Raw genomic sequence first — 14,040 nt, 5'->3', positions numbered from 1 at the left:
AGCTTCCATGAAATAGGTCAACAGGGGATTCTTGACAGCAGTATGCAAAATACATCATAGCATTTGAAGTAATTTGGTTTGTAGTAGCATCCTGGGAAATCTTATCATCGATAAATTAAACGTGAATTTATGTTTTAACCTCCATGGAGACCCCGGTATAAGATTGACATTATAACAGTCAAATGTTGTTGTGAGCTAGAGAGAATTCTATATATGTGAGACCCAGTATGAGATTGACATTACAAGTCAAATATTGCTGTAAGCTAGAGAGAATTCTATATACGTGAGACCCAGTATGCGATTGAAATTATAACAGTCAAATATTGCTGTAAGCTAGAGAGAATTCTATATATGTGAGACCCAGTATGAGATTGACATTATAACAGTCAAATGATGTTGTAAGCTAGAGAGAATTCTATATACGTGAGACCCAGTATGCGATTGAAATTATAACAGTCAAATGTTGCTGTGAGCTAGAGAGAATTCTATATACGTGAGACCCAGTATGCGATTGCAATTATAACAGTCAAATGTTGCTGTGAGCTAGAGAGAATTCTATATACGTGAGACCCAGTATGCGATTGAAATTATAAGTCAAATGTTGCTGTAAGCTAGAGAGAATTCTATATACGTGAGACCCAGTATGCGATTGAAATTATAACAGTCAAATGTTGCTGTGAGCTAGAGAGAATTCTATATACGTGAGACCCAGTATGAGATTGAAATTATAAGTCAAATGTTGTGAGCTAGAGAGAATTCTATATACGTGAGACCCAGTATGAAATTGACATTATAACAGTCAAATGTTGTTGTAAGCTAGAGAGAATTCTATATACGTGAGACCCAGTATGCGATTGAAATTACAAGTCAAATGTTGCTGTAAGCTAGAGAGAATTCTATTAAATAAAGTGAGACCCAGACTTGTTTAATTTACCTGCATACTTCCTCCTTTTTCAAAGTTTTGGACGAGAATTTCACCAAAATGACAAGGAAGGCAAAGTTGATTAAACCTATGTACTACATTTCCCCCAAATACTTACGACATACAATATCTTTCAAATTTTCACCATCAATCATAGATTGCCGTGTTATTTCTAACAAGATGTAAAGTTGTTATCAACCGTGCAAAGGTGAGATATTTCAATTTATTGTTGGTTCAGCTTGGTTTTCTCGCACTCATTTATTTCATTCTACAATTATAAATCTTACCGAATACCTTCTAAATCGATTTTATTCACCAAATGACAAATATATACACTCATGGTACCTGTACTGTATATGATCATTTAAATGAGTTGTGAATCTAACATAGAAAACCTAGTGTGAGCTAACTTGATTGAGAAGAAAAACGATGTCCACTATTGATTAGAATGACATTTTCATTATGCTAGGGGGTCTTGTCCTATTTCTATTCTTAATGTAACTCCCTAGTTTGATTAAAAAACACACAGCAGTATGGCTTAGTCTCATATTTTTCTTGAAAGAAATCTGCAGAACAGAGTCCACTTACTGTTTTTAGTACACATTTTCATTATGTTAGGGGGTCCAAAAGATAAAACTGACTACATAGATCAACGACAAATCTTACTGCAATCTTTTACTTTTGTCAAAATCTAAAAACAGGAATTATCATTGCACACATAACTAAGATCTATATAAAGTGTTGCCATGGAAACCAAATTAGTATCTGTCACGAATATTTATAACACTAAATATTGAAAAGTAGTCATTTTCATAAATATTCAAACGGTTGATCTACTTCTCATTTGAGATAGATAGCATCAGTGTGTCTGGATCAAAGTACATGTTACACACTAAATATTACCTGCTACTCTGACTGACATTAAACTGTCTACTAGTACTAGCTTACCACCTCTGAAATTACCACACTATTTCTATTTCAAGTGTATTAATCACTAAGACCTTGTAAATTATTCAATAAATCATAAATTGTATTAATCACTAAGACCTTGTTAATTATTCAATAAATCATAAACTGTATTAATCACTAAGACCTTGTTAATTAATAAATAAATCATAAACTGTATTAATCACTAATACCTTGTTAATTATTCAATAAATCATAAACTGTATTAATCACTAAGACCTTGTTAATTATTCAATAAATCATAAATTGTATTAATCACTAAGACCTTGTTAATTATTCAATAAATCATAAACTGTATTAATCACTAAGACCTTGTTAATTAATAAATAAATCATAAACTGTATTAATCACTAATACCTTGTTAATTATTCAATAAATCATAAACTGTATTAATCACTAAGACCTTGTTAATTATTCAATAAATCATAAACTGTATTAATCACTAAGACCTTGTTAATTATACAATAACTCATGTGTATGCTTCCTTTACATACACTGATATACAACTGTACTACAGGGGTTCCTCGTTGCCATGGTAACATTGAATGGTCATTGACCCCCCTACATTGAAGTCAATGTTTTTCATTTGACTTTTAAGTAGGAAATTGATAAGATCATGTTGTCAAAACCTAGACAATTATTCTTCATCTTGGATGATCTAAGACGTAAGAAATTCCACATTATACACACACCTACTCTCTTATTTAATTCCTCCAGAACTGAATACGTAAAAATCATGATTGTACACAACTGTGTTTGTTATTTAGTTCCTCCACAACTGAACAAGACACTGAAATTTTATTATATTGGTATAAATATGCATCAAGCGTAAGAGTTCTATTCAAGAATGTGGTAGAACTTAGGATGAATGTGTTTATTGTTTGTTTATCTCTTTATTATGTTTGTCATGTGAAACCATCTCGCAGTGTTTGTCATCAGTGTTGCAGTTAATTTGTCTTCAAGTTCCTGATGAAGAGTTGATACAAAAGGTTTTGATGCAATTCTCATTTCTACATTCAGATCACAATGATAGTGAGGTGCAGAATTTTGACAGTATCAACTATAGATGGCGCACTTCAGTTGCTTCAGTCTAACCATAAACTGATGTGGTACAGAACATTTCCCAGTTTCAACTCTAGGTGGCACACTTCATTTCAATGTTTGGCACACTTCATTTCAATGTTATATCTATCACAGTAAATCTAGGATAACAATTGGTATAACTAATTCAATTTCACATTTGATACAATCAAATGAAAAATAGAATTTCAAATTTTACACAAACATTCACTGAATGCATAGTGACACAAATATACCTATTAACACTGACATTTAGTGAGAGACATACACACACACACACACACATACATACATACACACACATATATACATACATACACACACACACCACACGCACACACACACACACACACACACACACACACACACACACACACACACATGTACATACATATGTGGACACATGTAGCGACAATAAAATTCCTACCCATGATCAAACCAACATTTTGAAAACATATTTTCAAACAAAAATATATTTTCAGAATCTTTTACTGTCAAAGTTCAGAAGAAAAAAAGTATTGTTGGACTCACGTTGGTGTGAATCTGTGATGTGAGAGTGTACACCTTATCTTTGGAATCATCAAGTTCTTTTTTCAGTTTTCTGATTTCAATGGCAGCCTTTTCTTCAGTCTGTATAAATAAGAAAGTATCGGAATTGTTGATGAGAAAAAGATAATTTTCATATACCTAGTACAAATAAATCATGTGAAATCACTGCCAGAGAGGGCGCTGTTTACATTTTACTTATGTAGTACAAATGAATCAGATATCACTGCCAGAGAGGGCGCTGTGTACATAATAGCTATATTCCTGCCCAGAAAGCGAACCACGGTGAGCTAATCAGTAGTATTGTTTATGGTCTGGGAATGGTTATATATATATACCATGGAATATTGGGAAAGGAAAGGTCTTGCTTATCGTGTAATATTGTGGAAGGAACAGGGAATGTCTTACTTTAATACTATGGAAGATTGGGACGGGAACATGGAATGGTCCTAATATGGAATATTGGGAAGTGAACAAGGAATGGTCTTACTTACCATTATGGAATACTGGGATGAGGTGGAAAGCAGGGACAATGCTGATCCATGGACATCATCTGCCCTTCTTTCATCAACGGATATGGTACTGGTCCGTAGTCCTCCACTCATTCCTTGGCCATATCCAGGACCTGTCATACTATTGGATCTCACCATTCCGGGTGCACTAAACACAAGGAAAGAAAGATGCATCATTTAATAAGGATAAAGACAATAAATTGGATTATTTAGTGCAAAACCATTAGTTGATGTCAACCATCACCCTGTGTACATATCTACCTTGTTAAAATTGAATTTTTTTTTATTTTTTTTTTACAACAAACCACAGTTAATCTGTTAATTGGAGAAGTGTTATCACATAGACAATTGTAACTCATAAAATCATATTTGTACTTTGTACAAATTCTGTGATATGTTAACCTGTCAGTTTATGTATACAAGGAATTCAGTCTCCGAGATTCCATTCTACGACATGACATACTTTCCCACACAATGTCAGAAATCCTGAAAGATACTACTCATCCGGTCGGTAAAACATTGCAATAATATGTTCTTGTATCACAATGAAGGTTTTTTTATTACTTATGAATAAAGTCAGCAAACGTAACAGTTTGACAAAAGCCTGTTGATCTGAGCTGAACAGGCGAAGCGTTACTTGTACATGTGTATGTAATAAGAATCTTTGGTCGTGATACAAGAATATATTATTATAATGTCAGAAATCTTAGAACTTCAAATCTGATTGAAGGGTTAGAACCCAAAGTGTCTGTTTTTTTATCATTTTTTTTTTGGACCAAGGACATTTCATTTTATCAAGTTTTTAGCCTTAGAAGTTAGATACGAATGTTTGAAACTATTTTCTGTTACCTTATGTTCATATTTTTCTCCAAAATCAATTAATGTAATTTGGGCTGGATACTATACAAGCAGTTGCAAGGAATAAATATACTAAACATTTGGCATGAAATTAACAGTAGACAAAAGATATATTTTCACTCCAGCTAGGGAGTTAAGGTTAGGATTAGGTACAATAAGGAATGGTGATAGACTCCCTAGGTTAAACTATAAATGTATCGACAACCAGGCATGGTCATATCACTACACTTGTCCCTTAACATGGGAGAATTCAACCTACTAAGAGTGCTATGGTATACCAAGAACATCTAAGAAGGTAGATAGACAGAGAATCAAATAAATAAATAAATAAATAAATAAATAAATAAATAAATAAATAAATAAATAAATAAATAAATAATAATTACACCAGATGTGCTGACATCAAATACAGACAAATCATAAGAAGGGTGCAACCAAAATAAAGAAAGAGATAAAATAAATAAAAATAAAATAAAATAAAAATAATTAACTTGCCAGTATTGGGATTTTTGGAGTAAATACATTCTGCAATGAAACATGCATGTAAATTTAATGACCAATATTGCTGCTTTTAACAGTCCAGTGGACAAGGATTACAAAATCTGAAATTTCAGAGTGTGTGCCCTCAATTTCAAATGTATTTACCAGTAAATACTGCTGTCTAGAGTAGACCAAGATCACGGATACTAAAAGTAGATTTTCCAATGAAGTGCGCCCTCTAGTGGTGAAATATGTTATGTGTGCCTACTCCCGCGTCAGTCTTTTTTTTAGATAATAAAAATTTTAAAAATAACCCTCCCTACTTCAGTGATGACAACTGCAGAGCCAATCATGAACAAGCAACTGACATCTACCCCACATACACACTTGCTGTAAAGAACTAAATAAAAAGAACAGTAACTGCCATAACTGGTAGTAGACTGAGTGACAGGTTTGATGAGAATTAGAGCAAAAACAAAAACGCGGTCACACCATTTTAGACAAACTGTCCTCACCAGAAACAATTCTTTTTTTTTCTTGGCCTAACTATATTAAAAAAATAACTTGAGAGGGGTGAAATTTTTTATAAGTAAGCAATGTATTTAAATATATAACGGAATCATAGATTCCAAGTTGGTTCTGACCACCACCACACAAGGTTCTCTCCACCTACTATACTAGGCATGTCCACATTCTACTTTCCTCAGCTGGCACATTACGCTTGACGTGACGTGCCCACCAGCAAAATAATTGAGTGCCAAAATATTAGAATGACTCAGTGTGAGAAATGAAACACATTTAGACTGTGAATTAATAGATTATTAGTACGCAGCTTAGAGATGAAATTCCAGTACTCTCAACGCACAAGGCAAACAGCGGTAGGCCTATTAGCACTACAGAAATCAACACCATGGGAACAACCAGTGGCAAAACCTAGAATTTACAAAGACGGTACTTTTACCAGTAAATTTCCTCTTGTGCTTTACTACAATTAATTTGCAAAGAAATTTATCTTTTTCTGAAATTTCTTGATAATTCTAGATTTATTTTTAAGCAGGATCAAAATACAAATGTCAAAAGTTGATAATTTTACAAAGTTTATAGCTTTTGTGGTAATTTTCAAGGAATTTTTTGAATGTATGTATTTTACATTAACTCATATTTGCAAAGAAATGTTTTGTTTTTCTGAAATTCTTTGGCATTAAATTCATATTTTCTTTTGGATTGGAATAATAACACTTATTCTTATATATATGAAATAATATCCATTTTTAAATCATTTTTCTACTTTTATCAGTTATTTTCAATAAACTACTTCTCTGAGATGTATTTTACTTCAAGTGATTTCGCAAAGTAGGATATCAAAATGTTGATCCATGAGTGAACAAATTTATTATAAAAATGCCACTTTGTAACCAAATTTTGCAATTTTGCTGGGAATGTCTGTTGGATATGAGCAGGAAATAATTCCTTTCAAAAGATTAAGTTTGGAGTAGAGTAAGTGATTGTACAGAATCGGATAATTCCGTGCCAAATCTCAACAAAGTCGGGAAATAGAACCTAAGTCTTGCAGTAACATAATCTGTGATAAACTTTTCTTGAATTAACCCTTGGGCTACTGTTAGAATGAATCAGGGATGAAAGTAAACCGACAACGATGTGTATAAGATGAATTCTATTACACCAACGTGCTACCTACTGCTGACTATGCCTTGAGAGGGGTCAAGGGTCGCACAGTAAGCACGGTTCAAATATCACTACAGACCACAGTAGTCAGAAGTCAAAGTCTTAGTAAGATCCAGTCTCAAGTCTCATCACAGTTGGATCTCATCATAAGTTATTACAACACTTCACTGTCAACATCAGAGCTACTTTGTAGAGATGACTTCATGTGGCACAGATTGAAGCGCCCTCTAGAGGCCAATAGTAGTCTTTTGTTTTTATTGATTGACATCACATTAGAGGGGGGGGGGGTCCTTTGATTTTAGCAGCAAAGACATAGTACAATGAACCCTGTACATTTATAATCAGTTGCATACATTAGCTCAGAGTCTGGTTCTTTATTATTCATTTTTTTTTCTTAATTTGTCAGTGGTCTTAATTAATCATCTTTTGGATAATGGGGAATGCCACTCCAGGAAATAAAGTTATTTTCATAAACTTTGAATTCTGGAGCATCATTTCATTACTTTAAATCACATAAATCTTGTATAATTGCCAAAAAACCACCAAATTGAAACACCATTTCACCTCTCTTGTTCTTTGTTTTACAACTTTGTCGCAAGCATCTTAGCAGATATGAATATTTATTAGATGCAAACTGAATATTCATGACTCCTAAGTGCTTATTTCTGTTCAGTCATGAATATGTACTGTTCATCTAACACCTATTCATGTATGCTAAGACCCATGAATGAACAGTGTAAATGAAACGACTCAACAACCAAAGGTTTATGAAAAGAAATTTTTTCCTAGAGAAGTGTTCCCCTTTAATTTGATAAAGTACTTACCTAGTAGGACTTAGGGACGGATAATGGAACCTGGTAGCTGGTTGAGAGCAGGTAGAGTGTGTTGGTGATAATGGACCACCATTTGGGGTAAGATTACCATAGCTGTATGATCTCATCCAGTCCTCATCAAATTCTTTCAACGCCAGAGATGTTGGATAAATCCTTTCCGATGTTGTTGATCTGATACTATTGGTGCGTATCAGCGGTGATCCTGGTCCACTCTTTGGTGTCGATATTCCATACCTTTCACTGGTAGCACGACTATTAAGAGAAAGCTGACTTGAAGCGGAATCCATGGATTCGATACTCCCACTCTCAGATATACTATTGGAGAGGTAGGATCCCGGTGGAATCCATACTGCTCCGGGTGCTGAATACAAAGATCCCATACTGGAAGTGTGACTACGATACGGATCTTTGGGATAAGTTTGATAATTTAGTGAGTTGTTATACATAATATTTGGGAAAGTGAGATCAGAGTTGGTATTTGGGTTGCTATAGGTACCAGGCATTGGGTGATGATCTGGTACCATGCTACATGGAGTCTGCGTTTCACTGGATGTTACGTATCTCCCAATCATCGATTTTAGAAAAGGTGCATGTCCCGCTAATGTTGCATGCGGATTGGAGATTATCGTGTCACTAAAGGCACTTGGTGACGGACAACGACTTCCGTCACCTTTCCCGCGACTAAACAACCGTTTTAATGAAGGAGATGATAGTCCGTGTCTGGAAGAAATATCTTTGACTCTGAGAGAAGGAGAAACTTCAACATCTGAACTACAGGGGCTAGTCCTTGTTATGGGTGGACCTACACTTAGAGATGAACTTCCAGTCACACTAATACTTGGTATATCGTTACCACCTTCACTGAGGCTATCACTGTGTAGCATTCGTGCACTTATTGAGTTCAACGAACTTATTGAGTTCAACATGTGAGGATTAGAGGCACATTTGGTCTGCTGCTGCTGTTGCAGTTGCTGTTGATGCTGATGCATTTGTTGTTGCTGTAGTTGTTGCTGCTGCAGCTGTTGCTGGAATTGATAGTGTTGATACAAATCACTCTGAGTTGACAGCAATGGTTGTGATTGATAGTGCTGATTAGATTGGATACCTGATGAATTACGTACATTTGCAGACGTTCTCGGTGTGGTTGATCTAGTTAAACTATTTGTCCCGCACACAGGGACTCTGATCTTAACTTGTTCCTCTCTGTGGCCATTTTCAACTGAATTAGTTAATCGTTGACTTTTTTCATTAGGAAGGCTTTTAAGACCGAATCCAAAATGAGGCACTTTAGATGATGCCGACTTGACGGCGTTTGGAGTTGTTGGCATACTATTTGTACTACCGCTAGTTGGACCAACAGGTCTCTTGTAGCCAAAGCTACCAGCTAGCTGATTTTTTGCACTCGGAGACTTTTTCATTTCTTGCGTATTTTTAATTCCTTGTTGTGGAGGTTTTCCAGACATTGTTTTCCGTTCATCTTGTTTACCACTTCCGGCTGATTTTGCTCTCTGGGGTTTTGGTGATGTGCTTTCTTTTTTCCCAGATGATGGTGCCGGAATACTGCTTTTCTCAGAACCTTTCCTCCAACTTTCTTTTCCCGAACTCTCTCCATTCCTTCTACTTTTCCCAGAATCAGACAAATCGGAATCACCTCTCCTCCATTTATCATTTGGAAGATTAGCATTCTTGTCCTTTGTTTTCCCATCGATACTCTTATCCGGACTTTCATCCGTTGGCGAATATTTTCTCCATACATTTCCAGAACTTGAGCTGCTCCTTGTCATCTCATATCCGATAACATCACCGTCCGGAACATCCATGCCTCTGTCTGGATCATTAATATCGTCAGATAGTTTCGAATCGACAGAATTCCGTGGTGAATTAATGGAAGATTTGTCTGACAATGCTTGTCCTGGTCTAGGAACACGCCTCCCAGTGGACGGTGTATTTGGTGTTGACGATGAACAACTAACGGAGGAACCAGTCACGTTATCATCTGTGCTCATTTCGGCGATTGTTTCGCTAATACCACTGCTAATTGAGCTGCTATCTTCATCCTCACAACTGTTGGACAGAAAACCAAAGAAAAAAGAAGTTAATGCGACTGATGATAGCAAATTAATGTCTTCAAAATTTTTCATCAGCTACAAATGAATCCAAAAAACACTTTCAAAATATTTGCTTGAAATCTCATCACTTCAATATCTTACTTTATCCGCAAGCAATCACTGTAGAGAATGTAGAACAGTGGACTGACTGTACAACTAATACAGGTTTGTATTCAAGTTTTGAAGTTAGGCGTTTGGGTTACTTAAGGATAAAATACGATTGGACCCCCTAACGCCAACCTGATTTATATTGATGACCATGAGAGGCCATGTTCTACACTTGCTGTCTACTATCTTCCTTGACTCAGCTGACCTCATACTGAGAACAAAGAAGCTCTTCACAATCCAGCACACATGGAAAATATTTCCACTTTTTTGTAACTTTTTAATAAATTTTACTACTTTTGAACCAAAATTTTGATACGAATCATAATAAATAATTCATTTTGTGGATTCTAATCTAAAAGAAAGTGGACATTTGCCAAAAATTTGGAGAAAAACAAAAAATTTTGGTCAAATGATTTGGGTGGGAAACAGACAGTGCTGAAGAATGTAATGTTTCGATGAGTCTGCAGAAAAGTGACCACAACAATTTGTGCAGCTGTTTTGTTTATAGTATAGATGCTAAAGTGTTGACAATTTGGGAAATTGTAACTTAAATTCAGGAAATCACCCACATATGGGTAATCTGTCATCAATATTGCCATTACATATCGTATTCACCCATACAACTGAAGGCAATGACCTCTTCAATACTGACTTTGCACAGCAACAATATTTGCAAAAATTCTTGTTATTCTGTAATTTTTTGTCACATTTCAAATTTGTTTTAGTCTGGAATCATAGAAACAATACTTCTCTGTGAATTAATACTAAAATTGTGGTACTTTTCCACTGAAATTATCTGAACTACATTTATGACTTTCCAAAAATGTTGTAACATCTCAACTTTATTTAAACTTGATTTGATGCTGAAATATCCCTCCCTCCCTCCATCCATTCATTAGTTAACTCATTCCTCTCTCCCACCCTCAATCACTGCCCCTCCACCTCCTCCAACGTGTTGAAATGTCCCCTCTTTATATTGACCAACTCACACACAACTTGTTGAAACCCCCCTCCCCCCTTATATCTTCAAACTAACACACAACTTGTTGAAATACACATGTCCTTTCTTTTATATCGTCCAACTAACACACTTGTTGAAATGTCCCCTCCAACCAGTTTCAACAGAAGACAGAAGCCACCACCATTGCCCTAATTATTTACTGTTTGGTTTGTACTGACAGATGTAAAGGGATTGTACAGGATAAACGTGGGTGATGACAAACAGACTAAAAAACTATGTATATAGGACAGGACAAATGGGGGCGATGAAATGTACACTGAAACTGTGTTTATAGGTTAGTAGTTGAGGTATGTAAAATATTTCTATCCGTCATGGAAACGCTTCAGTGACTTTTGATGAGTCAGATGTCATTCAGCCATAAATGATAAAACAGGTTAAACGGAGATCCACTAAAAATAGTACAATATTTTAGAATTTTTACAGATGGAAGACTTTTTGGATCAATATATTATGACCTTTGAACCCTGAAGGTGTGCATAGTAAATCATCTTTAGCATTCTAACACTCTAACTGTTCAGTTTACTACAAACTCAACCACCAGTCTTTATAAAGTCACATGAGAATGCGATGATATCATGTTTGTATCAACTCTCCAATAGCATTAAACTACTACTGTTGATGGTAAGAACAGAATGTTGTGCTAGAAAAAGCCATTTGACTAGACGGTGGAGAGAGATTGTAGAGAATCGAGCCCAACATATGGTAACTAGACCAAGTGTGAACTATTTGTTCAACTGTTCATTTCACTTGCTATATATATTGATATGAAAGTAGATAGATAAGATATCAGTGGAATATTAAGGAGTTGTATCAACTCCTGTGTTCTGTCTCTAAGACACCCATCCTAAGTAAGTTAAGCAGTCATATCAACTCCTGTGTTATGTCTCTGAGACACCCATCCTAAGTAAGTTAAGCAGTCTTATCAGCTCCTGCGTTATGTCACTCGCCCTAAGTAAGTTAAGGAGTCTTATCAGCTCCTGTGTTATGTCTAAGACATCCATCCTAAGTAAGTTAAGCAGTCTTATCAACTCCTGCGTTATGTCATTCACCCTAAGTAAGTTCATGTACAAGATAAATGTCAAGGAAGATAATAGACCACGCCCAACAACGGCTGATATGTCAGTCTAAATGTCATCCTGATGTCTAAAAATAGTCTGGTTCACAACCATAACAAATGAAATGTCTAATTTGAGTGTCTTTGTCTCACCACAGGTACAGGACGATGTCACAAAGAATTACCTTACAAATTAACAAAGATTTAGAGGTACTCATCAAGTTTTGAATAATGACAAATTAATAACACCAACATCTTAAAATACACTGACATTAAGTTGTGAGAGACACAAGGAGGTGATGAAAGGTCAAATCTTGTAAATGGTATGTGTTAACTGATCTGACATAACTTTCACACCTTACTACAAAAGTTGACAAAAATGACTCTTTTTGTGAAATATCAAACTTATTTTGGACTAGAACCACAAAAATTAGTCTAAGTTATGAATTGTTAGAAAAATCTCAGTCAAAGAAAGATATTAAAGACGTAAAATGGTAAGTGCTCCTACATAACATGGAACATTTTCCCGCTAAAAAAAACCTGACAAAATATTTGGTAAAATGTAATTTGTTGTTATATATCAACATAATTTTGGTCTGGAATAACAAAAATAGTCATCATTATTAACTTTTTGTCAAAATCTTGATTACTTTCTCAAATATTTTGAGAAAATCCAAAAAAAACTGAGACACCCAAACTTTTTTTGAGAAATCCAAAAGGTTAAGTACTTGGGATGACAGATTTAGATAGATGACTATTTTATCAAAGACACCATTACTACAGACAACTCCCCTTATACAGGTTTCAATAGACGTGTCTGTTGGCATCTTTTTGTTCAGTGAACACCTGATGCTATAAATTGTCTGCACTAATCTTGGAAAAATCCACAGAAGTGACAAAGACGTTATTTATACCATAGTACGTTGGTTTGCTAAGTTTGTAATAGTTGCTAAAGAAGTGCAGATTGGATGCCCTTTGCCACCACAGCTATAAAACACACTAAACAGAAAACTGACAAAGATGGCCACATACAACGATTTCCGATTGACGTTATCCAGGAAGAGCATGGCAATAACCTATCGGAAGTTTCTCTCTTATAACAGTTTTAATATTGCACACCACATAACTTTAACAGTTTTCAAATTGAGACAAACTTTTTTTACAACATTTTTTCACTCCTTAGCACACAACTTAAAGTGTTTAAAATGATATGTTATGAATTTCATGAGTTTAATGTACCTCTTAAGCACACCCAGCTGTTTGCACTAAATTTTAGCAAGGAAACATTAAAAGAACTATCGCCAATGTTTCCATTAACCTCTGACCCGACCTTTGACCTGGCAACCATTTCTCCCACTTTGTCTGCAGAGATAGTAGAGTTTGACTTTAACTACGACATGTCAAGATAAATAACAATGATCGTGACTGAGATTTCTCTCATTGGATAAATTTTCTTGTCACAAAACATAAAAATACAAAGAAATTAATGAAGATTTTTTAAAAGAATTTTCAATACAGATCTTTATCAAACAGTTTGATTTCATGTTTAGAACTGACATAACTTACCGTTATTATGCAAATGAGGTCATTAATATGCGAGTGACTTCATGATTATGTAAATAATCCAGTGAAACATAAGACAATCCTACTGAGTATACATATATCTGAACTTTCTGAGGTGAAATGTGGGATTAAATAAAAATTAACCATTTTTATTTTAATTTCTGGTTTTACTTAAATCAAATATCAAAATACTAATTTATATCAAATACAGACTAAGAACTACAGGTAGGTGAAATTTTCATTTCAGTAAAAATGTAATTGTTTATTCCTGGTTCTCTTCCAATATTACCTAAACTCTTAATG

At 34.8% G+C, this 14,040-nt stretch overlaps 1 protein-coding gene across 2 annotated transcripts in view; it reads right to left on the bottom strand.

Annotated features, from left to right (window-relative positions):
• LOC144452951 (neuron navigator 2-like) overlaps positions 1–14,040 on the bottom strand; it is a 251,620-nt gene that overhangs the window by 88,774 nt on the left and 148,806 nt on the right. For both annotated transcript variants that reach the window (XM_078144185.1, XM_078144186.1), the window contains 3 exons: positions 7,875–9,947; positions 4,009–4,174; positions 3,500–3,598 (listed from right to left, as the gene is read on the bottom strand). In XM_078144185.1, the coding sequence (XP_078000311.1) occupies positions 3,500–3,598; positions 4,009–4,174; positions 7,875–9,947 (2,338 nt within the window). The remainder of the gene's footprint in view (positions 1–3,499; positions 3,599–4,008; positions 4,175–7,874; positions 9,948–14,040) is intronic.

Source organism: Glandiceps talaboti, chromosome 23 (genome assembly GCF_964340395.1).
Source record: "Glandiceps talaboti chromosome 23, keGlaTala1.1, whole genome shotgun sequence".
NCBI lineage: Eukaryota > Metazoa > Hemichordata > Enteropneusta > Spengelidae > Glandiceps > Glandiceps talaboti.
The sequence above is the reverse complement of the archived record's forward strand: the minus strand, read 5'-3'. Positions and strand labels throughout refer to the sequence as shown.